General features: G+C 43.1%; 1 protein-coding gene across 2 annotated transcripts in view; it reads left to right on the forward strand.

Moving 5' to 3' along the window:
• The window catches only part of LOC107287244 (LIM homeobox transcription factor 1-alpha-like), a 74,608-nt gene extending 55,275 nt beyond the window's left edge, over positions 1-19,333 (forward strand). The window contains exons 2-7 of one of the 2 annotated variants that reach the window (XM_015815733.1): positions 9,150-9,382; positions 11,284-11,441; positions 13,662-13,739; positions 14,731-14,848; positions 17,610-17,744; positions 19,179-19,333. In XM_015815733.1, the coding sequence (XP_015671219.1) occupies positions 9,150-9,382; positions 11,284-11,441; positions 13,662-13,739; positions 14,731-14,848; positions 17,610-17,744; positions 19,179-19,333 (877 nt within the window). Of the gene's footprint in view, positions 1-9,149; positions 9,383-11,283; positions 11,442-13,661; positions 13,740-14,730; positions 14,849-17,585; positions 17,745-19,178 lie in introns of both variants that reach the window. The other variant, XM_015815732.1, reaches the window with a different exon arrangement.
• Positions 19,334-26,537: the final 7,204 nt, after the last annotated feature.

Consider the following 26,537-nt stretch of genomic DNA (forward strand, 5'->3'; position numbering starts at 1 on the left):
CTATTTAAGCTAGCAGGACTGGCCTAAGGGTTATCTTAATTTGGTTTTAAAATAATTTTAACAAGAAAAGGCCAATAATTAATATTCTATTTTAATTACATTTTAAATTTAGTATTTTTGTATTACGTACCTGTTTTAAATGGCTGTAAGCCGCCCTGAGTCCGCTGGGAGAAGGGCGGGGTAGAAATTTAAATAATAATAATAATAATAATAATAATAATAATAATAATAATAATAATAATAATAATAATAATAATAATAATAATAATAATAATAATAATAATAAATAATAATAATAGAAACTTAGAAATCAAATCAAATTCTTTCTGTCCTGTGGCAAAAGAAGCTGTATGGAAGTTTCTCAGGAACAGTTAACACCTTTTGTCCAAATCCAACAGCAAGCAATAATATAAGCAGCAGTCACAGAAAGAAAACTATGAATCAGGTGATTCTGAATTCTTCAATGGGATTGACCTGGGACTAAGTCAGAGGATTTGGGGCACATAGAACAACCGTTGCTGGATAATCCAATAGAAACTTGTGTGGATCCCAGATTGTGATGTCACTTCCAGTAATCATAGAAAAGCAATGTTTTAACAGCCCACAAAGTCTTAGCTGTGGATAGCCTAAAATGGCAGTTGTTCCATCTCACAGGTAACACACAGACTCCCTAAGTTATCATGTCTGTCAATCCGGCCCCAATAATATACCAGTTTTCAATCCACTGGTGGCTAACAGAGCAGCCGCCGGTTCCCATAGCAACCTAAACAATATTACCCAGGCTTAAACGGATTCGGACGATATTAAAAAAGCAGCCTCTTTAGGAATTCCTGGAGCTGAGAATTTTAATTTTGCGTAATGCGAGCTGACACTGTGTTTATGAGACACTCGCTGGCTGTTTTCTTCAATTAGTGCAAAGGGGAGCGGATTTGTTTTCGAGGCTTAAGGGGGAAAGCATTATTGAGTTATGGATAGATGCAGGTCACCCTGTCACTGCCATCAATCCCGTAAGATGTAAATTCAGGGGAGATTTCTAGTGAATGGCGTGGTTTTTTAGGCCCACAAAGATAACTACAGTACCTCATTCGCACAAGGGGAAGAATAAGCCACGGGCAGGCTGATTTCTGGGCAAACTTCAACTGTGAAGTGAGTTAACTTCCCTGGTGCTTGTTGAGCTTGGTTGTTTTTCTGCAGCCATTTCATTACCCAACCATCCTCAGTGCTACGTATGTAATATCACAACTAGGTAACATCGTCAGAAGCACTGACGATGGGTAATAAAATGTCTGCATGAAAACAAGCAAGTTCAGAGAGCACCGAGGACCCCTGTGCTACAAATGTTCTCCTTTATTAGACAACTTTCCCAAAGACGGGGCTGGGTTCTTAAGGGGGTAAGATGTACCTAAGTGTCCACCCCCAAACCCCAAAGCCAGTAAGCTTCATTCAATGCTCAAGGAAATGACGTGCCCGTGCCTTCCACCCATTCCCCATTCAGGGATGGCAGTAACGGTTCCGACTTTCACAAAGTAAAAAGAGTCTGGCAAGGGTAAGGAGACAATAGTAGGTGGTCTACTAAGCAGGTGGCAAGAAACATTTTGATATTTTCTTTTTCTGTCTGCTGGGGGAATCACCTGGCTATTTGCAGCCCATGTATGGTAAGCTTCCTGATTGGGTGGTTGAAATAAAACCTCTCTCTTTGGCAGACTAGTGCAGGGGTAGGTAACCTTGGCTCTTTTATGACACGTGGACCAACTTCCAGAATTCTGGCTCAGAAATTCTCTGACTGAGAATTCTGGGAGTTGAAGTCCATGAGTCATAAAAGAGCCAAGGTTGCCGACCCCTGGACTAGTGGGACTGCAGAATGTAGTCGAATTGAAGAGATGCAGGCCATGCCTGAAGTCCAAATGCATCACTTCAATGTTCTGCAAAGCAAGGCGGCCTTTAAGAGCCCTGGTGGCGCAGTGATTAGAATGCAGTACTGCAGACTACTTCTGCTGACTGCCGGCTGACAGCAGTTTGGCAGTTCAATTCTCACCGGCTCAAGGTTGACTCAGCCTTCTATCCTTGCAAGGTCGGTAAAATGAGGACCCAGACTCTGTAAACCGCTTAGAGAGACTATGTAAGTATAAGTGCTATTGCTGTTAAATCTCCCCTGTTTCTATCCTAGTCTAGTAGGCTGTGTAGGTGTTTGTGTATGCGTGGTGCATGCGGCATGCCCAGAAAATAGGCAGAGGAATGGGTGACAAACTAACAAACTCTCTTTTTAATCTCTGACTTTGTAAAGCTTCTCAAAACATATACAGGTAGTTCTCAAATTACAACCGAGCCCAAAATTTATGTTGCTAAGCAAGGCAGTTGTTGAGTGAGATGTGCCCCATTTTACAATCTCGCTGCAGTTGTTTAGTGAATCATGCAGTCATTAAACAAATCTATCTCCCCCCCCCATGGACTTTGCTTTTCTGAAGCTGGCTGCAAAGGTAATAAATAGCAATTACATGACCCTCTGATGCTGCAACCATTGTAAATACATGCCAGTTTCCAAGCGCCCAAATTTTGTCATGTGACCATGGGATGCTATAATGGTGATAAGTGTGAAAACCAGTCATAAGTCACTTTTCCGGTGCTGTTGGAACTTCAGGCAGACACTAAACAATGGTTGTAAGTTGAGGATTATCTGTACAGTCAAGAAGATATTGCACTGATTTTGAAGCAGCTAGAGTAATGGCTGAGTGGCAATGTAATTAATCCTTTTCTTTCCTTCCTCTCTTTTTTTTCCCAGTTCTTCCCAGTTCTTATTAAAGCTGTTCTAGAATCTTCTAGTTCTCTGGTGGCAGCTTTCTAAATTGGAGACCGATTTTTTTTTTTAAAAAAAAACCAACCTATATATTAATTTACATACAGTATTTAATTAATTAGTTATCTTACCTAATTTATATAGCCACATATCTCACCAAAGAAGACTCTGGATAATGTACAACAAAGCTAAACAACAAATCATTTGATTTCTCCTCGGTTTTATGTTGGGAACATTTCCATAGTCAATAGCTGAGGGGGAGCTGGGCCAAGATCTTTCTATAGTAGGCAGTGCCATGAAATCATGCCTGCAAAAATATGGATTATGAAGTGGCAGTAAAGAGTTTTATACATCTTATTACCGCCATCTAGTGTTCACTTGGATTTTGCAGTTCAGATGCCATATAGGCACATGTAGCATAAAATTTTATTTCTCTCTCTCTCTCTCTCTCTCTCTCTCTCTCTCTCTCTCTCTCTCTNTGTGTGTGTGTGTGTGTGTGTGTGTGTGTGTGTGTGTGTGTGTGTGTGTGTGTTTGAGAGACTGTCAAGCCCCTCCTTCCTAGGACTGAATGGCTGATCCCAAACCACTCACTCACCTGGCTTTGTACCTAAAGGGGAACTAGAACTCATGGTCACCTGGTTTCTAGCCTTGTGTCTCAACCACTACTCCAAGTTGGTTGTCATAACTAACCTTCTGGGAGGAGGCTTCGTGGTATCCGTAGCAGAATATCCAGATTCAGCCATAGTTTCATTCCATACAGCATTAACCTTGTGAACTCTCAAGCTTCCTCCTTCCGTTATATATTCAAGATGGACAGTATTTAATATTTATTTGCTATGTATATGTAGGGGTGTGGGTCTATACATATGTTGTTCATAGTATGTTTAAGTGTGTGTCATGTATGTGTTTCACTTTGAGAGCAGGCAACTAAATTTCATTTTTGATGTGTGCCATTGTGCCCACAGTAAAAAAAAATGACAATAAAGATTATCTTAACTGTATTTTAACCTTATCAGTTTTATGTTTTGGCTCAATTTGTTTTAGCTGTTTTAACGTTTTACATAGTTTTTATTTATTTATTTATATGGGCTTTATTTTTTCTTATTTTTGACTTGTGAGCCACTGAGAGTCACATACGGGAGAGGGGCAGCTATAGAAATTGAAACAAATAAATCAATAAATAAGTAAGAACAATATTTATGTCTGAGTAACGCTTGGCATATTCTTCCTTTGGCTTCATTCCTGCATTACCATTTGTCCTCCCTGCCCCTACCCAACTTATGCTAGGGCTACCAGATTTGAACTGCTGAACTCCAGACAAATAGTTGCATGGTCTTCATCAGGGATAGGCAACCTTGGCTCTTTTATGACTCGTGGACTTCAACTCCCAGAATTCCTGAGCCAGCCATGCTGAGGGGAAAGGGAGAGGTTTCCAAGCTGAGCCATTCTGGCTCAGGAATTCTGGGAGTTGAAGTCCACGAGTCATAAAAGAGCCAAGGTTGCCTACCCCTGGTCTACATGATCACAAAGAACTGAAGAAAGTTCTACATTCAGATCTGGTAGCCTTAATTATGCTTAAATACAGGAAGCAAGCCCAACTTGAGAGGTAGTCAGAGAATTCTATACTCTTTACTTGTAGCTTTGATACCATATTATTAAACTTTCTGATTTGAAGAACATATCTAGCTCTGAGTTAAGCATCTCAAATAGTGTTCTCCAGCCTGTTCCATGCACGTCAGACTACAGTTCCCAATTTCTTAGCCAATATGGATGCTGGTTGCAACTTCTACTAATTTTAGTTCAACGCCTGTGTAAGGTATCAACTGAGAACAGCAGAAAACAGGTGTAATCCACGGATCTGGTGAGAAGATAATATGATAGTAAATGATCACTACCTTTTCAAATAATGCATAGGGAGTTCTCTTATGAAATGGTACTTTGCACCAACAATTCCTTGAAAATTAAAAAAAAAACACAGCACAGCAGAAAAAATATTCTGTTTCAACTAATTCCTTCCTATACAAAATGTTTATGTTCCAAAAATGGATATTTACTCCTTACTTACAGTCTGTTGTGGTCAAGGTTCTTCTGACCTGAGGTATTTTCTCATCTTAATTGGAAGAAATAACTAGTTATGGATGTGAGCTTAATTAAGAAAAGGTTGACCAAAAGAAAACAATGTGTTGCTGGAAAGAATCTGCTATATATTCCTGATTTCTTGGAATAGCATGCTTTATAATAAACCTTCTGCACATTATGAACATTTAATGTAGAAAAAGACACTAATAATTATTTCCCATTCATTCCTCAAAAGGCATATTATAATGAACTTATAAAGTCTGTCTCTGTTACATCCACCAACAAAAGTTCAGGTATCTTACACATTTTTGGTTTCAGCTTAAAAAGGCTAAACCAGGTGTAGCTTGAGTACAAAGTGGATATCAAAAATATGTAAAAATCTCATTTAAAAAAAAGGTTTCAGTTTGGAGCAATTAAGTCAATTGATGAAGAGCTGGATGCCAACTAGTTCAGAAGTCAAAAATGGTGGACTGCACAGATAGATATATAGGTTAAATTTGCCTGCCAAAGTAAAATATCCTGTATTTAAATCACTGGATATTGCTGGGGAGAAAAGAAAAAAAATCATGTGATTCTGGCTTGTGGATATTGGATGAAATATAAGAGATGGTGAATTGTTTTTGTTTTTTTCCTGAAAGAGTTTCTGAGCTATTGGGAATCAGAATTACTTTATCTGAATCATGGCAAAGTAGAATTTCATTCAATAGTATCTCTAAGGGGCACAACCCACACTTATTTTCCCAATCATTCCTCAGGTCCAGCTATCCATTATGTTTTGTTCAGAAATGGGTGAATGACGCTCCAAATGTTGGTGGACTACATTTCCCAGCATTCTTTTTATATTGGCCGATACAACTGTTAGTTCTAGTTCAGCCCCATCTGAAGGACCACATGTTCCACCCATCAGTTTAATGTTTTCATCTTCACTAGCAAAACTTGATGGAGAAGGCAGTTGGCAGATGCCCAGGAGATATGGATGGAAAAACAAGAGATTAGCTTAGACACAGAAATAAATCACTGAAGTTGAGCTTGGAAGTTGGTACTAACTTCAAAGAACTTCTCTGCCACTAAAACTCTGAGATTATTGTCTGGACAATATATTTTTGGACACAATTTATCATCACTGTTACATCCAAAGTTCAGTGCCAAGGAATGCTTACATGTGTGTGCTTCTTTTCTACAGCCTTTATATAGCTGCCCATCCTTCAGAGCTGAAAGATATCTCTACATAATTCTCCATGTTGTCCCCCCAAACCCTTTTATAAACTTCTGATAGTTTGTCTTTGCTAGATTTATGCAGGACTTCAATTGCAAAGAGAAAAGGATGATTTAGAATGTGTGTGGACATGGATATTACATTTGTTGGCACGTTCTTAAATCACATTCATGTTCTGAATCAACTTTTCTACTCTGAATCTGTACATATGACCTCTAGGAATTCACCAGGGCCAACGTACAATCACAGGTAGCATTTATCTGCCACCTCTGACTACTTGCAAACGGATATTTGCCAATATCTGACAACTGACATGCAAAGGAGTGCCATTCTGAAAAACAAAATTAACGTAATTCAAAGAGCTTCACCCACTTTATACCCAGCTTTGTCATTAAAACGTCTGTATAGCACTGTTGTTGTTTTTAAAAAAAATCCATAAAACAGTTTATAATTAAATTCAAACAATTAAATATTGATAAAAGCACATTGCAATAAAAATGTTGTGTAAAACATACAAAACAAAATTAGTAAAAATAATAACAGAGCAGATTATTTTTTTAAAAAAAAGTTTTAAATGTTACTGCAGCCTTTAACCCTGTGAAAACAGGAGGAGGCTGAAGTCAGATTTTGAAATAAAATACGGAGTTCAAACCTGAAAACTCACCCCCTTTCCCTTTTCCATCAAAAGTTTATTTTAACCCCAGTTCCACCTGCATTTACTATATTACTATTCTGCTTTTTCTCCCAGATGTTCAAGGAAGGGTGGGTGGCTTTCTCTCCCCTCCCCACTTCATTCTCAGAATAACTCGGCGAAGCAGTTAGGTGGAGAGGTGATCTGTGGCCATCTCTAGTGAGTTTTCTGGCTGTGTGGGAATTTGAACCCTGATCACCCTGGCCGGCGCTGTTTTTCCAAAAGTGCTTTTTAATTTGCTCTGGCTGTTTCTGTTTGCCTGTTTGCCCGCCTCACACCTATGTGCTTCCTCCTTTCTCAGCCGCAATAAATCCAAGAAAGAAAACGAGCAGGCATTTCCCCCCCCCCTCTCTCTTTCTCTCCCCCTCTCCCTGTCCCTCTCTCTCTCCCTCTCCCCCTTCCTCCCTCTCTCTCTCTCTCTCTGGCCGTCGGAACGGCCCCAGCCTATTCAAGCAGAAGTGTAAATCCAAGCGGAGAGTATTAGGCAGGGATGAGCCGTCCCTGGTAAATCCTCCCCATTCCGCGCTCAGCAAGAGTTTGCTAGGAGGATTAACCCACGTCTTGTTCTCAATCCCGGTTTATGAGTTTCCCCGCTGGCTGGGAGGATCCGGTGTGTTTAAACAACAGGCTAATTAATCCTCATTTTATTACTTTCTCTTGTCAAGTGGCTAAAGAGAAGCTGTCAGCTCGGTGAGCCGCCCCACTCGCGTTTGTTTAGCTCCCAAATTACTTCATCAGAACCATCTGCTGCAAACGTCTTGGCTGGAGTTATTGATTTCTCTATTCAAATGCCTCGCCATGCCAGGAGGCGAAGACTTTAAAGGAAATTTTAGGGTCACGGATCCAGGGTAGTCCTGTTTGTTATTTATGACGGGGAAGGAATGCCTCTCAAACTGACAGGTGAAGTTACGGGCAGAATCGGTTTGCAAACCGTTTGGAATTAAGAGTACCAGGCAAACCAAAAGGATTCTTCAGGAATTCTCTGGTGCCAAAACTAAAAAAAAAAGAAAGAAAGAAAGAAAGAAAGAAAGAAAGAAAGAAAGAAAGAAAGAAAGAAAGAAAGAAAGAAGTAAAGTCTTTAAAGCGGCAGGAAGAAAAAATAAAACACAATCGGGGGGGGGGGGCTTTGGAAAAGCACATTTTATCGTTATGGGTTACCTGCTTTATTTTTCCAAAGGGGCATGCAGTACTTCTTCCTGTTCAACATTGCTTTAATTTTACTTTAAAAAAAAAAAATGTACATCCCATCTGATACAGAACTAACGAATAACAATGCAGTGCTTCTTCAACTGGTTACAATAATGGTTTAAAGTTAAACCCATTTTAGTTTAGTAAAAATGTACGTCTTGATTACTCAAACAACTAATTTCAGCATTATTATTGTCGCTGTTGTTGCTGTTTCGAGTTCAAACGTAAATCTTCAAGTGGCATTCTTTTCTGGCTGCAAAAGAAGGGAACGGATTTTAAATAATTTTATAGTAATCCTTAACTACAAGTGACTGCAAGAAAATGTTCCAGACACCTTTCAGGATAATAAGGCAGAAGGTAATTGCTATTGCTTTCTTCCAACTTCCCAGTGTAGTCTATAGCCCCCTTGCTTTTTAGTGGTCTCTCACCCAAGCTCTACTAACCTGGTCCAATCTTCCTATGTTTTTTAAGATCAGCCCTAATAGACTAGATGCTGCCACCTAGCTGGACATGTGTTCAATTTTTAAAAGGGAAGGAATTACAGTACATTGGGGATGGTTCCTTAAAACTATTCTCACTCTAAATTTGCTCAATTATCTGACTTCAGGCTGAAATATTAAGTCTACTTCCTTGGGCCTCAATATTTTACATACCTACTAACGATGATCCTTATGCTCTTTATATTACACTATAATCTGGATGTTTTAAACTAATTGAAGCTTGTAGAAGTTGACATTTACGCTGAATTAATAGAGCTGAATAGTGGAATGGACTGATTGAACTTAACGGTGAAATGAATTGAACTGAACTGTGGAGCACAAGAGAGAATCCTCTCTCAATCTCACAGTTAAAGTAGGACATGCAACATGTCCTTCTTTACGTGACACGTTTCAACATTGTGCCCTCATGTGCTTCCTATGGACCGCAATTTGTCTACCTGTGAAGTAGGGCCCATTGGCAATCAGATGGAAAAGCTTGTGTAAATTGGGGGGGGGGAATGAGCTTTAACTTTAGTGCAGCCGATGTAGACAAGGCATGTAGACAAGAAATCTAAAAATCCACAGAGGGGGGGTGGGATGTACTGTAGCAACTTAGGTCTCTTCATCAGCTTCATGCCTTATCATCTTAATTGCTTTGCCCCCAATTCTCTCTCTCTCTCCCCCCCCCCTCCTTTTGGTCAGGCTCTTCCAGACCAAATGCAGCGGTTGCCTCAAAGCTGTGGCTCCTTCTGAATTCATCATGCGGGTGCTGGAGAACGTCTACCACGTCCACTGCTTCTCCTGCTGTGAGTGTGAGCGGCGGTTGCAGCGCGGAGATGAGTTTGTGCTGAAGGAAGGGCAGCTGCTTTGCCGCAGCGACTATGAGAAGGAGAGAGAAATGCTAAGCGCCATCAGCCCTGCACCCACTGAGTCAGGTGAGAGAGGAGTGGCCACCGGGTTTTCTGCTCAGTAGGGTTAAAAGAATGACCCTGAACATGCACGGAGAGGCCCTTTTCACCGTCCTGTGTCCCATAACCAGCTCCCGGGCATTCGAGGCCGCTGAAACACAACCCTGTGTGGACAAATGAATATCCCATCCTGTTAGCTGGTTTCTTATTTCCAATCAAGAAAACTTGTACAATCCTGAATACGCGGTATTGCAGGAGAAAGTCTCTATTGATGTTAAAGAGGCAAAATGTGAAGGTTCACTGTATTGAATTCCTGGCTCAGTGTTACGCCCAGACTGAGATTTTCCACTTTCTTTCCTTGAATTTTATCTCCCTAGTTCAGGGGTAGGCAAGCTTGGCTCTTTTATGACTCGAGGACTTCAATTCCCAGAATTCCTGAGCCAGCATGGCTCAGCTTGGAAACCTCTTCCTTTCTCCTCAGCATGGCTGGCTCAGGAATTCTGGGAGTTGAAGTCCATGAGTCATAAAAGAGCCGAGGTTGCCTACCCCTGCCCTAGTTAATGCTAAAAGAGATTAAAATATAGCTGGATAGAACTCCTGTAGCCTCTAGGGATGGAAAGAGAGTAGTAGGACATGCTGGAAGGCTGTAGGAAGTGAAAAAGGCTACAGATGTCAAAGTTGCTCACACAGTCATGAGAAGGACAGATCTGTACCTCCTTTCCCCATACATCTTTCTCCGATTGCCATGGATATAACTGTCATCATCCATATTCTGGGGATGTTAAGATCCAAAGTATCTAAAGACCATCATGCTTTAGAACATCTGGACCTGGGCCAAGCGTCAAAGTTGTTGTGGTTAGGCACCTACTAAAACCTATGTCTTTTCAAAGGACCCACTATTGACCCAGGCCAATTTCTCATTTTTTGGTTAGGGAAATTGCCTAGAGTCAGTGAACCAGCTCTGCTTCCCTCCAATCCAAAGCCCCAATTAGAGGAGATAATAGAAAGTGGCTATAATGGTCTGGGGTTGGTGGGAGGGAGCACATATGGAGTCCATGTGTGAGGTCTTGCAAAAAACCTCCCATCCAATTATAAACTGTGCATGATAATCACTAACTGGAGTTAAATAACCTGAAGCATGTATGTTAAAAATCCTTTAGGCATATACATTATTAGCGAATATACAAACCTTCATTCCAATATAAGAGGAGATTCTGTTCTTCCATTCCATGCAGAATGCATGTGAAGAATATTTACCTCCTTTCCTGGCTTTGTCTTCCTTTAACAATGGGGGGTGGGAGGAAGGGGAGTTTGGAGTGCTTGGCCAAGAGGTTTTCCATGTTTCTGGCATCTGTTTCTGGAATTGGCCTGTCTCTTTCTTGCCTTTTTAGGTCTAATTCATGTAAGTATTAAAGTAAAAGAACAAGGTAAGTTAAAGGGGCATTCCACTCTCATAACTTTTGTTCACATGTTCACATGTTTATGCCAGCAAGGACAGTGAGGTGGTGGAGGAGGAAAAGCAGCAGCAACAAAAGATCCCAAAATTGACTGACCCTTAGCCTCTTTTGGGGTGCATGGCTTTGGCACATGCCAAACCATGCCAGGTCCTGATGCTGGGATGCACAGCTTTTGTCCTGGTAACTTTTTACATTTTTTAAAATTTCAATCAACAAAAGTCATTCTCTCAATTTTTTGCATTCAATACTATCAATTTTGTGGCAGGACCAGGGTTAGGGTTAGAATCTATCGTATACTGTACCTAACAGAATCTGCTTCAAGAGGTGTAGTTTGGTAACGTCCATTCAGGAAAGGCAAGTGATTTAGTGAATGAAATGATGGCTAACCGTACTTGGGTACCTTATGCTTCTAGGGAAATTTCCCTTGTTGGTGACCAGGGAATCCTCCATAATCCATATTTTCTTTCATAGTGAAGAGTGAAGATGAGGATGGGAGCCACCCACATGGCAAAGGAGGAGAGGAAAGCAAGGATCACAAGCGCTCCAAACGCCCACGTACCATCCTCACCACGCAGCAGCGACGGGCATTCAAGGCCTCCTTTGAAGTCTCCTCCAAGCCCTGCCGGAAGGTCGAGTTTCTTTCTTTCTTTCTTAAGGGATTCCACCCCAACCGTGAGTGGAGGGAGGGCTGACCTGCGGTCCTAAGAACATAAGCACTCTAATTTTGAAGCCACCATTTTTAATAATCTTTAGCAGAGCCTTTTCTGTAGCGTGTTGTTTGGGAGAAAGACCCAAAGGTGCTTTTTCAAGAGGCAAGTGGACTTCCTTGCTTTTCTTCAAAGAAAAACAAGAAGGTCCACCTGCCTCTTGAAAAAGCACCTTTGGGACAACCATGACCTGGATGACTGAGAATCTCCATAAACACTTGGGGGACAGAGAGAACAGGATGTCAGGGAGAATAATTCTCACATACTTTAGGCTTTAGTCACAACGGGCAGATGATCAGTAAAGAGAAACAGGAAATATTAGTATATTGTTGCCATCCAGTGGTCCCCTAGCCCAGATATAGTTGTCCTATTCCAGTGGTGGCGAACCTACTCAGAGCCCTCTCTGTGGGCACGCACGTCATGCCCCAGAGATGGGAACCCTCCCTCTCCAACCAGCCGCCCGCTACCTGGCCGAGATCCCACAAGGCTGGATGCATCCCAGCACCCATGCGCTTACTGGCCTCTGTGTGCAGGGGCCGATGGTGTCAGGCAGCAGCCACCCCGGCCCCTGCCTCACCTTTTCCTGTGACAATGGCACCCCCGCCCTGCCTTGCCTCACCTCACCCCGCAGGACGAGCCTCCTGCCCACCGCCCCACCTGCCAGAGACCCCCTGGATCTCCCCCAGCCCTGCCCGGCCCCCACAGACGTCCCTCCCCATGAGCAACATTGAGGTGATCACACCCACATTGGCCACACCCACCCAATCTGCCATGACCACCACAGCCACACCCATCCAGTGGGCCATGCCCACCTGGCACCTGGCGATAAATAAGTGGGTTTTGGGTTGCAGTTTGGGCACTCGATCTCTAAAAGGTTCGCCATCACTGTCCTAGTCTCTGGTGTCACCTACTCTTGCATCAACCCTACCATCCCACCCTTCAGTCCCTTACAGTTAGACCAGAGGGAGGGTGGTTCTCAAGAGAAAAAAAGATTTTCCACCATAACAGGTTTCTCTCTAAAAGACGACATCAGGAGCGCCTCCTCAGATCCACCACTGTGTCTATTTTCTGTTTTGCACACTGACTATCTCCTTTCAATTTCTTTCCCTCTTTTTTTTTTTAAATCCTGTGGACTTACTGCTCCCTTCCTTCCTAAATTCTTTCAGTTCCTGCTATTTTAAGAGAGTGGCCAGTTCAACCTTTACCCTTTACTTGCTTTACTAGAATGCAAGCAATCTACCACTTCATCCATCTTCCCATAACTCCCCTGCATAGCCCAATCAGACATCAGATTCTGTTTTCCTTTCCTCCACTTATCTTAGGGCATCTATTCTACTTAACCTATTGTCCAACTGCCAAAAGGGGGGTGATGAGCTTTACTTCTCCCATCTCCAGCAATGGTGTGGGATAGTCCAATATTTCATTTATCACACTCAGATGCTAGTATTTGAGCTGCTGGATGCAAACAAAAACAAAAAAACTTCTGCCTGTTCCTGTCTTAAATATCACCTAAGCTCTGAGCCTTTCTTTCCTTGGAAGAAACTCTGCTGGGGCCATACATTTGCTAGATTTCTGATAATACATTGAAAGATACCACGTTTATTTTATTTATTATTTCAATGTTGGGCCACCTGATTGGGCGGCTGGCAGATAAAAAAAATAGGGTCACCAACCGCCTCCAAGGCCTGCCGCAGATCACCCAGGTGGCCCAGCAGTGCCATGGCAACCATACCCTCTGCCCACGCAGCATCAACTGTGCATGACAGGGCGCGAGGGCGGAGTCTTGTCCCCGCTGCCCGGCAGCCATGTCCTTAGCTGCGCTGCTCTGGTAGGCTGCACTCAGGGGCGACTCTCCTCTGGGGAGGCTGCTGAAGAGGAAGGGGCCATGGGGGAGGTGGGGCTGGGGTGACGGTGCATGTGTCCACAGAGAGGGCACTGTCCTAAACCAATGGATGACCTCATCCAGCAGTTTCATGTAGATGGTAAGCAAAATAAGAAAATGAGTTGAACCCTGCATCACCCCATAAGTGAGGAGTCATGGACCACAATGCACCCAAAGTCACCATTTGTACAGAGGGCTTCCTTGTTGTGACATGAATTTAGCTTTTTAATGACTCCTTTTCTATTTTCTATAATGGGCAGGTAAGGGAGACATTAGCGGCTGAAACTGGTTTGACTGTCCGTGTAGTGCAGGTCTGGTTCCAGAATCAAAGAGCCAAGGTGAGTGATCATTTCTGAGTTTTGCATTAAATGACAGTTTATCTCCAGCCAAACCAGGGCAGAGAAATGTCTGCTTATCCCTAACTGTGAGCTAACTCATTTCCCAAACCTAGAAGTTCCTCAACAGTACAAAGTCCAAAACAAACATGATTGTTGATGGGGATATCTGACTCCTAGAATTTGGGAAGCCCTGGTTTAGCCATGTACAAAATGAGAATTCATTATTGTGGGTACCAACTTTATAAACAACCCTACAGCTATTTGTTTAGCAGCAGTTTCATCTGGGGAGGAATCACTAGGGGATAACATTTTATTTCCTGTTGTAAATACGTTCTACTTCCATTAATACTGAGGGCATTTTTAGTTGTTCATCAGCAAAGACTCTCACTGCATCTCCCAAAATGAAAATAACAGACTAAAACAGTTGCCAGCTTCCGCAGTTTGAATTGTTGTGACAGGCACAACAGTATGTAAGGACCCTCTTTTGCTCAGCCGTTGAAAGAGTAATGGTGTGTGGTGATGGTAATCAGAAAAAAAATCCTGATCATGAGAGCTATTTAGCAATGGAACTGCCCAACCTCCTGGACTGACAAAAAATCTCATCCCTGAAGATTTTCAGACATTTAGGCTAGATCAGGGGTAGGCAACCTTGGCTCTTTTATGACTTGTGGACTTCAACTCCCAGAATTCCTGAGCCAGCCAACTTCTGGGAGTTGAAGTCCACGAGTCATAAAAGAGCCAAGGTTGCCTACCCCTGATCTAGATCATCTGGATGATTTGAGGATTCCTGTCTGCGCTAAAAGTTCTCCAAGACCTTTTCCAATCCTCTGATTTTATGCCCTGGGAGGTAATGGATCTATAAAGTAAGGGCAAGTCAAAGTCCACCTTTTCTCCCCAAAGTCCCCCTTTGTTCAATTTCAGAGGGCATTCTGTCCTTCTTTCCCCCCTTTGTTGTACACCCACTCAGATACATCCAAACACCTCTTTGCAGATGAAAAAGATAGCCCGCCGGCAGCAGCAGCAGCAACAGCAGCAGCAACAGGAGCAAGAGCAGCTGGGAAATCCCCGTCTAGGGGCAGGGAGGGGAAATGGACGCAGCAGCAGACAGAGCAATGAGGACAGCGAAGGTAAGAACATCTCAAGAATAACAGAATTCCTAGAGATAGCTTGGTCTTCTTCTGGGCCATGTTGGTTTCTCGTATGTACATTCAGAAACTGGGACCATCTCAGTTCTGTATTCATCTGTTTCAAATATGCATTTTTCAACGGATTTGTTTATTTATTTATTTATTTTAAAAACCCTGCCTTTTAAACCTGCCCTAGTTTAGACAAGGGTATAGAAAAACATGGGAAGCATTTCAGAAGGAACCTTCCCTAGTTTTCTGGAGAGTGCAAAGAGAGGAAGGGAGAAATACTTTCAGTTTTGCAAGATTGTGTTTAACGTAATCTTACAATAAAGATAGTGCTGAGGGCTCCCGGTCCTGTGTCTTGTATGGACCATTTCAGAGGGCTAACACATTTGCTCCTGAAATAGACGTTTTATAAGCTGGGGGGGGGGGAGGAAGAGGTTTTGAATTGCAAATTTCATCACATCATTTGGAGAAGACAGAAATCCAAAAGAGAGGTGGTCCCAATCTAGCGTGGGACATTCTGGAGCCCAAGTATTCCTGCAAACCATCCCTTGACATTTGCTGGGATTCTGCCCCACTTAGCATTCGGATATACACGTACAACCCCCCAGGTTCCAGAATCTACTTAGAAGAATGCTACTGCTCCCAACCCTAATTTCCCACAGTCCATCTAAGAACATAAAACATGCTCACCAGAACAGCTGTGTTAACTACCTAACTCAGTGATGGCAAACTGATGGCAAAACTTCTCCGCCACCTTCCCCCCCCACTCTGCTCTGCCCCCTTCCCAGCCTACTCTGCCCCGCCTCCTACCCCACCCATTCTGCCACTCCCCCACCCCCCGCAGGGCCACCTACCACCGCCCCGCCCCGCTGTGGCAGATCGCCCAGGTGGCCCTGCAGCACCATGGCGGCCATGCAGCAGATGATGCTGCGGGGCGCGGGGGTGGAGTCTTGTACCTGCTGCCCGGCTACCATGTCCTTGGCTGTGCTGCTCTGCACGGGCCACGATTGGGGGTGACTCTCCTCTAGGGGGGCTGCTGGTGAAGAGGGGGCTGTGGGGGGGAGGCGGGGCTGGGGCGACGGCATGCATGCATGCCCACAGAGAGGGCTCTGAGTGTCACCTCTGGCACGCGTGCCATAGGTTCGCCACCACTGACCTAACTCAAACATGTAGCTGTGATTAAAATCCTTGCACAATCCTACTTGGGATCAAGGTATCTGGTATATCTGGATCGGTAAGTTATCTTTTTCTGACGGGTTACATATAGTTTGGATAAGATTTTCCCACTGGGAGTTTGTCACCTGTTAAGATCCTGCCTGTTGAAGGCAGGGAACATAAGTGAGAAATGAAATTGGATAAGATAGATTTGAGGCCTCAGAAGCATTATTTTAATCTAATTTTCCCACACAGATAAAGAATTACATGATAACATTTCATATTGGGGAGATACAAAATATCCTGAAAGGTGCATGTGTGGGGGGGAGGGGGGAGGGGAACTAGCTCTATGCTTATTGGAAGCCAACTGGGAAGATGGCAAATGGTGATCATGTGACTCTGTGACCTTGAAACCATCACAGATACATGCCAGTTGCCAAGTGCCCAAATTTTGATCACCGTGACTATGAAGCTGTTGTGAGGGTTGTAAGTATGAAGACCTTTTTTCACTTTTTTTTCAGTGCCACTGTAACGGTCACTAAGTGAATGATTGTAAGTCAAGCAAAGAGAAAAGTTCTAGTCCAACATCTTCTTGCTGTGATAAGATCTAACAACCCTTTTTCAGGCAAACAAATGTAATATTCAAAAAAAAATCTTCATGGTTCAGTTATGTTACAGTTTCCAATGCAGAGCAGGCGGCAAATAACAGGGAACAAAACTGGCTCAATAATTCTTGCGCTTAAAAGGAGAGTAAAGTATAACATACATTAAATAGGAAAACAATGGGTACCAATATGTGCAAAATGTATACACAGATTTGATAACCAGTAGTGAGTGCGTAAAACCTTTGTATTTTAATTAAACAGTGTTTGCAATGACTGAACACTGTAGAAGACGACATTTTTAGGCTTATATGTCCAGTTTAATTACCATGGTTTCCAACCAACCTGCAACTTGGGAATTGCACAGGTTTTATTTTATTTTATTTTGTATTGGTGCTTCTGTTAGGGAGAAGCCTATCATCCCCCTAATTCCCTGGGAAATGCCATGATAGTTACAGTACAGCAACATTAAAGCCAGACAAGTTTTACCAAAGCCCTGTCCAAAGCTACAGTTGGCTTCTAAGCAACTTAGGAGTGTGCATTCATGAACGCCAAATTTTTACCTGAAACATGAAAGCCAGAAACACACTTAAGAATAAATAAAAATAAAATTCCTGCAATCAAGAGAGCACTATAAAAGCAATACCTGACCATTTTCAATTTCAGCCAGGTACCTTGGGTAAGACATATTGAGCCATCATTTTGGTCATTATAACCTATATTCCCCTACATCTATATTTTCTTCGATTTGTTTTTCCTCCATTTGCTAGTTTTATGTTTTTTTAAAAAAAAAAGAATACCAAGCATGGCACATCCATCCAATAAGTCTCACCTGATCTTGGAGAAAGTAGCTTCAATTGTTGTTCATTGTTCTTTATAAAAAGTATTATTGTTGTTAATGTTTCCTAATGATGGTTTGCGCCTTCTTTCCTATTGCTTCACCAACTGCTCAATAGATAGCGCCAGTGTGCATGGAATAGATGGGCTCATGGTACCTTACTCCAGGATTGCCCAGCAGCAGCTGCTTCCCTTGGATCAGAACAGCTACAGCACAGACTTGTACCGGCAAGGACTCACCCCACCCCAGTTGCCGGGAGACCATCTTCATCCATACGGTGGGCTCACTCACCTTCCTCAAATTCCTTTCAGTTTCTCCCTTTCAGCTATCCAACCACTGTATCCCCTTGTTCTGCTATATCTGCAACGTGCTTTTATTTCTTGCCAGCGCTCTTCTAATGTGGTTGCATAATGATTACGTCTCCCCACACGTAGGAAGGCAGCCTTTGGCTGCCTTAGAACCATCAGTCCCTTTTTCTGATTCTATTTTTCCCCCTCCCTTCAAAGGCTACCGATGAACATCTATCATGCAGTGAATTGTACCTAATGCATATATCATACCTGACTGTGTGCATGCATTTACCTGACACTGAAAGTGGTACTTTTGTATGGGCCTTGAAAACGAGAGGCCGAGGAGCAGAGGGAGGAGGCGGTGGCTGTCCTAGGCAATCTTTTGCTCCGGAATGGGACAAATTGCCACAGCCAACTCACCACAGCCAACTTGCTGCAGGACAACTCGCTGTGGGGCAACTCGCTACGGGACAATTTAACAATTCTGTTTAGTTATTTAAAATAAATTACAAATATTTTAATTTTTGCCATTCACATTTCATTCTGTCCCTCCTTTTGCATCCTTTCTTCAATGATTCTATTCCACTGTTTCTTTGATATCGTACTGTGTAACGCTTGTCCTGCAGTGAGTTGTCCTGCAGCGAATTGGCTGTGGCGAGTGGGCCATGGTGAGATGGCCATGGCAAGTTGGCCATAGCGAATTGGCCATGGCAAACGGCCATAAACCCCTTTTGCTCTGTCTAGTTCACCTGTATTGAGTGAGCTACATCAACAGTAAGATATAGTAGCAGCGACCAGCCTTCTGAGTGAAAGGGGGAGCTGGTTCCTTACCTTAAGCCAGTGGTTCTCAACCTGTGGGTCGGGACCCCATTTGGGGTCGATCGACCATTTCATGGGGGTCGCCAAGCAAGGCTGTCCGCCATTTTTTTGTCCGCCATTTTTTTTGTCCACCATTTTTTCCCCCTTTTCCGGCGGGTGCCTTACCTCCCTTGGGCTGGGCCAGCTGGTGGTCGGCCTGCTCCGTCTCTGCCGCTTGCCAGCTACGCCTCGGCCAGCGCAGGGGGTGGAACCACGCATGTGCGGCGCTCCCGGGCAGGGAAAGTCCTCGACTTACGACCGGTTGGGTAGTCCTCAATTTACGACTGGTTTAGTCCTCGACTTACGACCGGTTTAGTCCTCGACTTACGACCGGTTGGGGTCGCGGCATTAAAAAGGTTGAGAACCACTTAAGCCATCACTAGTTGGAGCAAAGAATTACAGAATCCGTGATGCCATACTAATTGAAGACCTACAAGAATCTAGGGGTGGCTGCATTTTCTGACCAATCATGTTTCTCTCTCAGCGAGGAGCATGATTTACTCTAGCTTGAGAACCTTCATCTTCCCAAGCAATGTTTACCATCTCTTTCCTTTTCCATTTAGATTCGGAAGGTGTTTTCCATGACATGGACAGCGACACGATCGGCCATTTGGGCGACTGCCTGCTGTCTGCGGCTGAGGCCAACCTCCTGCAGACTCGAGTGGGCAATCCAATCGACAGGCTGTACTCCATGCAAAACTCCTACTTCACCTCCTGACCCTTGGCTCTTCCGCCTGATACGAGCCACTCTGGGTGTAGAAGGGGGTAAATGGCATGGAGGGGCAAGACCGATCCATCGGGCAGAACTCTTTGGACCCTGTAACACTAATAAGGCACGTGAGGCTGTCAGGCCTGTGTGTGATTCTTCCTGGGCATTGAGAATTGAACCATGGAGGACCTTGCTGCACTGCCTTTCCCGTCCCCTCACCCAATGTCCTCTCGCTGGGCAGTTTCATATTGTGTAGCTGTACGTCTAGCATCGTGTTCTTTGTGTTTAAACTGCAGGGCGTTACACCTAGTTGATACATCAAGCACAAAAGCAGGAGGTCTAGCTCTTGGTAAGGTTTCCATGCTTTGGGGGGTGCTTTTTCTCAACTTTTATTGACGCGGAAAATTCCCTTCTCTTGAATGTGCTAATGTACAGATTAGCCAGAAAGAAAACAAATCCCCCTAAAGTAAAGTATCCCATAAGAGTACTTTGACATTAACACTGTCGATTAGGTCATATTAACTGCTAGGGCTTGCCGCCTATAAAGATTCTGGGATTTCTAATTTGCTAAAGAGAGTGAAGTTCTGAACTCAGAATCCCAGCCTGCTCACAGAACTGCAATTTAGAAGGTTCTTCTTGGAAAAATGAAAGAGTTTATCATTGCTATATGTTATACCTCCTCCAGATAGCTGAGAGATTCTATGGACTACTGAGAAATGATCTAGATTAAGGACAGACAGCATGGGGAACTATGGATGTTGTTTGACTCTAATCCGCTCCAAAACCATGGTCAATGATTTGCTACGATGAACATGATAAAGTTTAAGAACATCTGGAAAGCCATAGATCTCCCCTCTTGAGATAGATGGAAAACTACCTCCATGGTACTCAATGTGCACTGCACAGGTTTCTGCCTAATCTACCTTTGAATATTTTAGGACCCTCCATAAATCTCTCTCACTACAATTCAGCAACGCTTCATCCCTGAGCAAGTACTGGACTGTTGCCTTTTCTCATTTATCATTTTGATATACTTTCTGCAACACTGAAGAACTATACCTCCTCACCAATCTTTCTTGTTCAATTTTGCTGTGGTCCTAAGACTCCCCAGCCAGTGCTGTGTCTCCTTGATCCGAAAAATTTTTAGAACATGGCACCCAGTTAAAGACATTTTTGAAAGCTATGCAGAATAGCTCAACTCTTCAGAATGGGCTCCTTAGACAGATTCTAAGGATGTTCTTCCTAAGGATATGACTGAAACTTCCTAACCTCTTGGCTGCTTTCCATTAATTATCTGACCCTAGCTGAAGACTTCATGCAAGATGGCCTCAGTCATGCTCTTTCATTGGTCAAAGCAGCTCAGAAGACATCGTAGCAATGCTTTCTTTTGCCACTATAGCATGCAATCTGGATCATCATTACCAATAAGGGACCCCTAAAAGGGCACGCTTTTGTCCTGCCCCTCCCCCCCAAAAAAGGGCACACTTGTCTCCTGGATCTCTGAGTTGCTTTTACATTCTGCAGATCTATGAGGTGGATGGAAGCATTTTTATTGCTGACATATCCGGATGACATAAAAAAAACCCCTCTGTAATACACCAAGAGGTGTATCATTTTAGCCAGACACATTTACTCTACAACAGATTACCAGGAGGTAATCTGATGTGGAGCAAATGTGTCTGGCTAAAATGATTTTTCTAAAAGCAGACTTCTCTCTTTTAGGCTGACCACCGAGTTCAGGGGTAGCCAGCCTAACAATCAGTGGTGCACGTGTTAACCAGCAATGTTAACATAAGCAGTGTTAACCAGCAGCTCATTCAAAAGAAGATCCTAAGACTATAACTATGTATGAAGGGCTGGGGTGGGGAAAACTCAAATGTATACATTTGTGGTAAAAGACTGAGCTCTTTTAAATGCAAATCCTTTGCCCTGTTTTGAACTTTTAACTCAAGTCACTTTCAACCAGTTTGGCAAACAACAAGAGGCTGCAGCCATGACAGTAAAAAGAACTGTCTGGAAGGCATCACACTGCTTATTCCTGTCTTAAAATATTTAACAGGACGGCGGGCCCAGTCACAATTGTTCACTATTTCGTCTACTGTAGTTGATTTTACTGGACAGGTGAACAAAGCAAACCGACTGTTGTCCCTTCGTAGTCATTCAGTATGTGCCAGCATCTGCTATGTACACAGGGACAGTTACATCTAAGAGGAAGAAGAGAGATATATAGGTAATCCACACTTAATGATGAATGGGTCAGGCAACTCCACCACTATGTGATGTGGTTCTTAATTGAACCACTTGTTGGGAACCTTCTAGGAACTGTGCAAATGGCGATTACATGACCAGGGGACACTGCAACAGTTGTAAATACCTGCCAGTTGTGAGCATCCTAATCTCAATCACGTGACCATAGGGGACACTGCAACTGTATTAAGTGCAAGGACCATTTGTAAAATTACTCCTTCGGCACCATGATAACCTCAAAGGTCTGCTAAACAGGGCAGTCACTAAGCAATAGTACCTGTATTATAAAAAATAAAAGACCACAGTGCACCTCTCCATAACCACAGAGCCTGGCTTTGGATTAGAATGGGGCACTTAATCACAGAAATCCTAACTTAGCTATCACTGTGCCCCTTAACCCAGCACTTCCAATTATCTGTCCTTCACTTTTTAAAAAGTTTATTTTTCTATATGAAATCGCACCTATATAGCCTCTCAGTCCTTTAAAATATCAAAGCTATCCTGAGGCTGTGCCTGGCAAATACAGGAGATGGGTAGTCCTTGACTTACAACAACAACTGAGCCCAGAAATTACGTTGCTAGGTGAGAAATTTGAAATTAAGTGAATCACTGCAATTGTTAAATGATAACATGATTGTCAAGTGAGTCTGGCTTCCCCCACTGTTGCAAAAGATGATCACACAATCCCGGGACACTGCAACTGTCATAAATATGAACCAGTTGCCAAGCATCTGAATGTAAATCATGTGACCCTGGGGATGGGGCAACGGTCGTAAGTGTGAAAAATGATCAGAAGTCACTTTTTTCAGTGCTGTTGTAACTTTGAACAGTCACTAAACAAACTGTTGTAAGTTGAGGACTACCTGAATGACAGGAGAGACAGCCAGATTGCTGCTGGGCAGAGACAGTTTCTGCTTGAAACTGCAAACTCCTTTTTAAGAGCTCAGAATAACTGATTATAAAAAGGGTACCAGCATAAGGGTGTCACCTCTCAATCTATTATGTCTGAGGTGTTTTTGTTTTTTAATCAAAGATACTCCTCAAGGTAGGATAGCTATTTAAGCCTCTTCCTTTTTCTTTCGGTTCACGCACTGTTTTTTTAATGTGTGAAGCTTAGAACTGTATTTTCAGAGGTTTGGCTGCAACAAGCTGCTGCAGAAGACCTACACAGGACTGACTGCTTGGCAACATCTCTGCCCCACATTACACCAGCCACTATTTCTGGTTGAGGATCAAAATGCTTGTGATCTGCATCCTGCTAGAACTGGCTGAAACAGGACACGTTCCCATACAGATACAGGATTACAATATTTAATAAAGTTGAAAGGCCGTATCAGCAAAGTGGTTAAGGCAACAGGCTAGAAACTGGGATGCTGAGGTCAAGTCCTGCCCTGGGCATGAAGTTAGTTAGGAGATCTTGGACCAGTTCCTTAGTCCTAGGAAGGAGGCAAGGGCAAACCACTTCCGGAAAACTTTGCCAGGAAAATTGCAGGGGCCTGTCCAGGCAGTTACCAGGAGTTAACATTGACACGAAGGTACTACTGTACACATACCAGAAAGAAATCCTTCCCAAGACACAGAATTGAAAGCATGAAACTATTGTGGCGTGCATGGAACAGCCAGATGAATCGTGCCCTCTGTGTATGTTTATACAGCTGTAGCTTCCTCCAGAAATATTTGCACTAAGTTTGGGTACAGTGAGTTTTGAAAAGGATTTCTGTGAAGCAAGCACACAGTAATCAGTGCTCTCCAGATGTCATGCCTGCTGAAAAGAAGAATCTCACCTTTCCATGCCTGTTGTGATCCTCTGTCGTGTTGTGCTGATGTCTTTTGCATGTGCATTTGGAAATTAAAACAGCGAAAAACTAATGCCTTGCCTGCCTATGGTACACTGTTTGCATTTTCAGATCTTTGACATTGATGTTGAGCATGGGTGAAGTTCTAAAAAGAGTTCCTTGTACACAGCTGGACATTAGCAGTATTTTCAAGCTAGAGTTGGTTGCTTTATGGAAAGATGTACCAATTATTCTGGGTACTGGTTGTAGAAAAAGACAACTGAACAACTTACAGCTCATCTCAAGTCTCCCAACCTTCTGTGGCAGCCTATAGGGATCTGTCCCCTTTTTTACCACCCCACCCCACCCCCCCGGGGCCAGGATCATCACCCCAAAATTTTGCAGAGCAATTTTCCTGCTGTGACATGAAAAAACAATCCTGGATATCCCAGGGTGCCTCTAAGTTCTAAAGATTGGCCTAGAAAAATACTTTGGCAAATCTGTAGCTTCACCTTGAAGCAGAATATCCATGTCACAAAAAAGGGGTATATGTGTCTGTATGGGGGGAGGGTGTTAAAGATGCTTGAGAGTGGCTGCTGCTGCTACTACTAATTCAGCAGTTGTGTTTTGACCTTTGGAAATTCTTCATATGAAACCTTTGAAAATACGACAATATCAGCACCCAAAGCATTTATAAAAGAAGTAACCTGCATGACGTTGTACAACGTTTGAGTTAGGGAACAAGGCTGGAAGAGTGATCCTTAGCAATGCAGAGGCATTTGGCCAGAGAAAGCAGCAGTTGTGCAGGCCTGAGATTTCTGGGGTAAAGCTAAAGAACAGGGAGCTTTCCCTATCCAGAAGCTGAAAGCAGTATTTTCAGAAAACCAAAGCTGGTCATTTCACATCAATAATTATTCCCGTATCACCTATTCCATGGCAGCTACATTTCTGAGTAATGTTTGGGAACAGGCCAGTGGGGGCAAGTCACTTAGTATCAGTTGAGCAGGGAGGTGGGGGGTAAATTCTGTTTTGACCATCCTGCTGTTTCCATGACTACTGTCTTGGAAAATGGGAGGGCATAGAGGACCACAAACTACTAATCATCTTACAACTTTCAGTACTTTAAACAGCCTATACAGGGAATCCTTATGACTGTAATGGAGCCTGGCCATCATGGTCATAAGTTGTGATGGTTGTAAAATGAGTCACCCATGAGATTGACCCAATTTTACAATCTTTTTGTGGTCATTAAGCGAACCAATGGTTCATTGTGGGCTGGTTTTGTCCAAAACCAGCATTTACTTTCATTCTGTGGTATTAATACTTCTCGTGATCTTGATTCTATCCTCTGTTAATGCAGCCCAGCACTGTGTTGGCTTTTTTGGCAGCTGCAGCACACTGCTGGCTCATATTTAAGTAATTGCCCACTGGGACTCCGAGATCCCTCTCACAGTTGCTACTATTGAGCAAGGTACCACCTATACCAGTGATGGTGAACCTTTTAGAGACCGAGTGCCCAAACTGCAACCCAAAACCCACTTATGTATTGTTGGGTGCCCAGTGGGCGTGGCCCATTGGGTGGATGTGGCCCATTGGGTGGGCATGGCCATGGTGGTAACGGCAGACTGGGTGGGACTAAAAAGTTCAATCAATCAATTCCAACTTTGCAAGATCTTTTTTTTCCCACGAGAATTTGAAATTGATTGATTGAACCTTTTTTTTTTTTTTGCACACAGCAGTGGAGGCCTAAAGCGAAAAGGTTTTATAAAACCTAGCTGAACGCCTAGGACTCGGGCGATGGCACGCGTGTCCACAGAGAGGGCTCTGTGTGCCACCTGTGGCACGCGTGCCATGGGTTCGCCACCACGGACCTATACTATACCAGTGCATTTGGTTTTTCTTGCCTAAATATAGAGCCTTACTTTTTTCACCATTGAATTTCATTTTGTTAGATAGCACCCAGTGTTCAAGTCTGTCCACATCCTCCTGTATCTTAAGCCTGTCTTCTGGAGTGTTGGCTATTCCTGCCAGCTTGGTGTCGTCTGCAAATTTGATGAGTTCCCCATCTACCCCCTCATCCAAATCATTGATGAAGATGTTGAAGAGCACTGGGTCCAGAACAGAGCCCCTAGGGCACCCCACTACACACTTCCCTCCATGTAGATGCAGTTCCATTGAGGATCACACGCTGAGTACAGCCAGTCAGCCAACTACGAATGCATCTGGTGGTGATGCTATCTAACCCACATTTTTCTATCTTATCAAGTAGTAGGTTGTGATCTACTTTATCAAATGCCTTACTGAAGTCCAAGTAAATAATATCCACAGCATTCCTCTGGTCCACTAATTTTGTCACCTGTCAAAGAATGCAATAAGATTTATCTGGCATGATCTGTTTTTGACAAACCCATGTTGGCTTTTGGTAATGACTTTGTTTGCCTCTAGGTGTTCGCTGATTTGTTGCTTGATTATCTTTTCCAGAATCTTCCCAGGTATTGAGGTCAGGCTGATAGGTCTGTAATTTCCTGGATCCATTTTTTTCCTTTTTTGAAGATGGGAACTACATCTTCCAGTCCTCTGATAGTTCCCCAGTGCTCCAAGATTTTTGAAATATATAGTTCAGTGGTTCTGAGATCACATCTGTCAATTCCTTCAGAATCTTGGGGTATAATCCATCTGGTCCTGGTGATTTGAACTCGTCTAGGGTGGACAGGTGCTCACCATCTTAACTTGTGTTTCTGTTTTTTATGGTACTGTTTTTGATAGCTTGGACTGTTTTTTCCCTTTGTGTAAAGACGGATACAAAAAATGAGTTAAGTGGTTCTGCTTTCTCCCTGTTGTTTGTCACCTTCTTGCCACTTTCTCCCACTAATGAACCAATCATTTCCTTAACTTTTTTCTTGTTTTTTACATGTTGAAAGAAGCTTTTTTGTTGTTGTTGTTATTTTTGACTTTGGTCACAAGCCTTAGTTCATTTTCAACCTTAGCTTTCTTTTTCATCTTTGCAGGCTCGAGCTATTTGCTGATATTCTGTTTTAGTTATGTGCCCCTCTTCCCACTTTTTATACTTGTCTTTTTTGTCTTTCAATTTGTCAGAGAGTTCTTTATGCAGCCATGCTGATTTCTTTTGAGAGCTGTTATTTTTCTTCTTCGTTGGTATTGTGCTAGATTGGGCTTTTATTATCTCACTT

This window comes from Protobothrops mucrosquamatus, unplaced genomic scaffold (genome assembly GCF_001527695.2).
Source record: "Protobothrops mucrosquamatus isolate PMUCROS unplaced genomic scaffold, P.Mucros_1.0 scaffold370, whole genome shotgun sequence".
NCBI lineage: Eukaryota > Metazoa > Chordata > Lepidosauria > Squamata > Viperidae > Protobothrops > Protobothrops mucrosquamatus.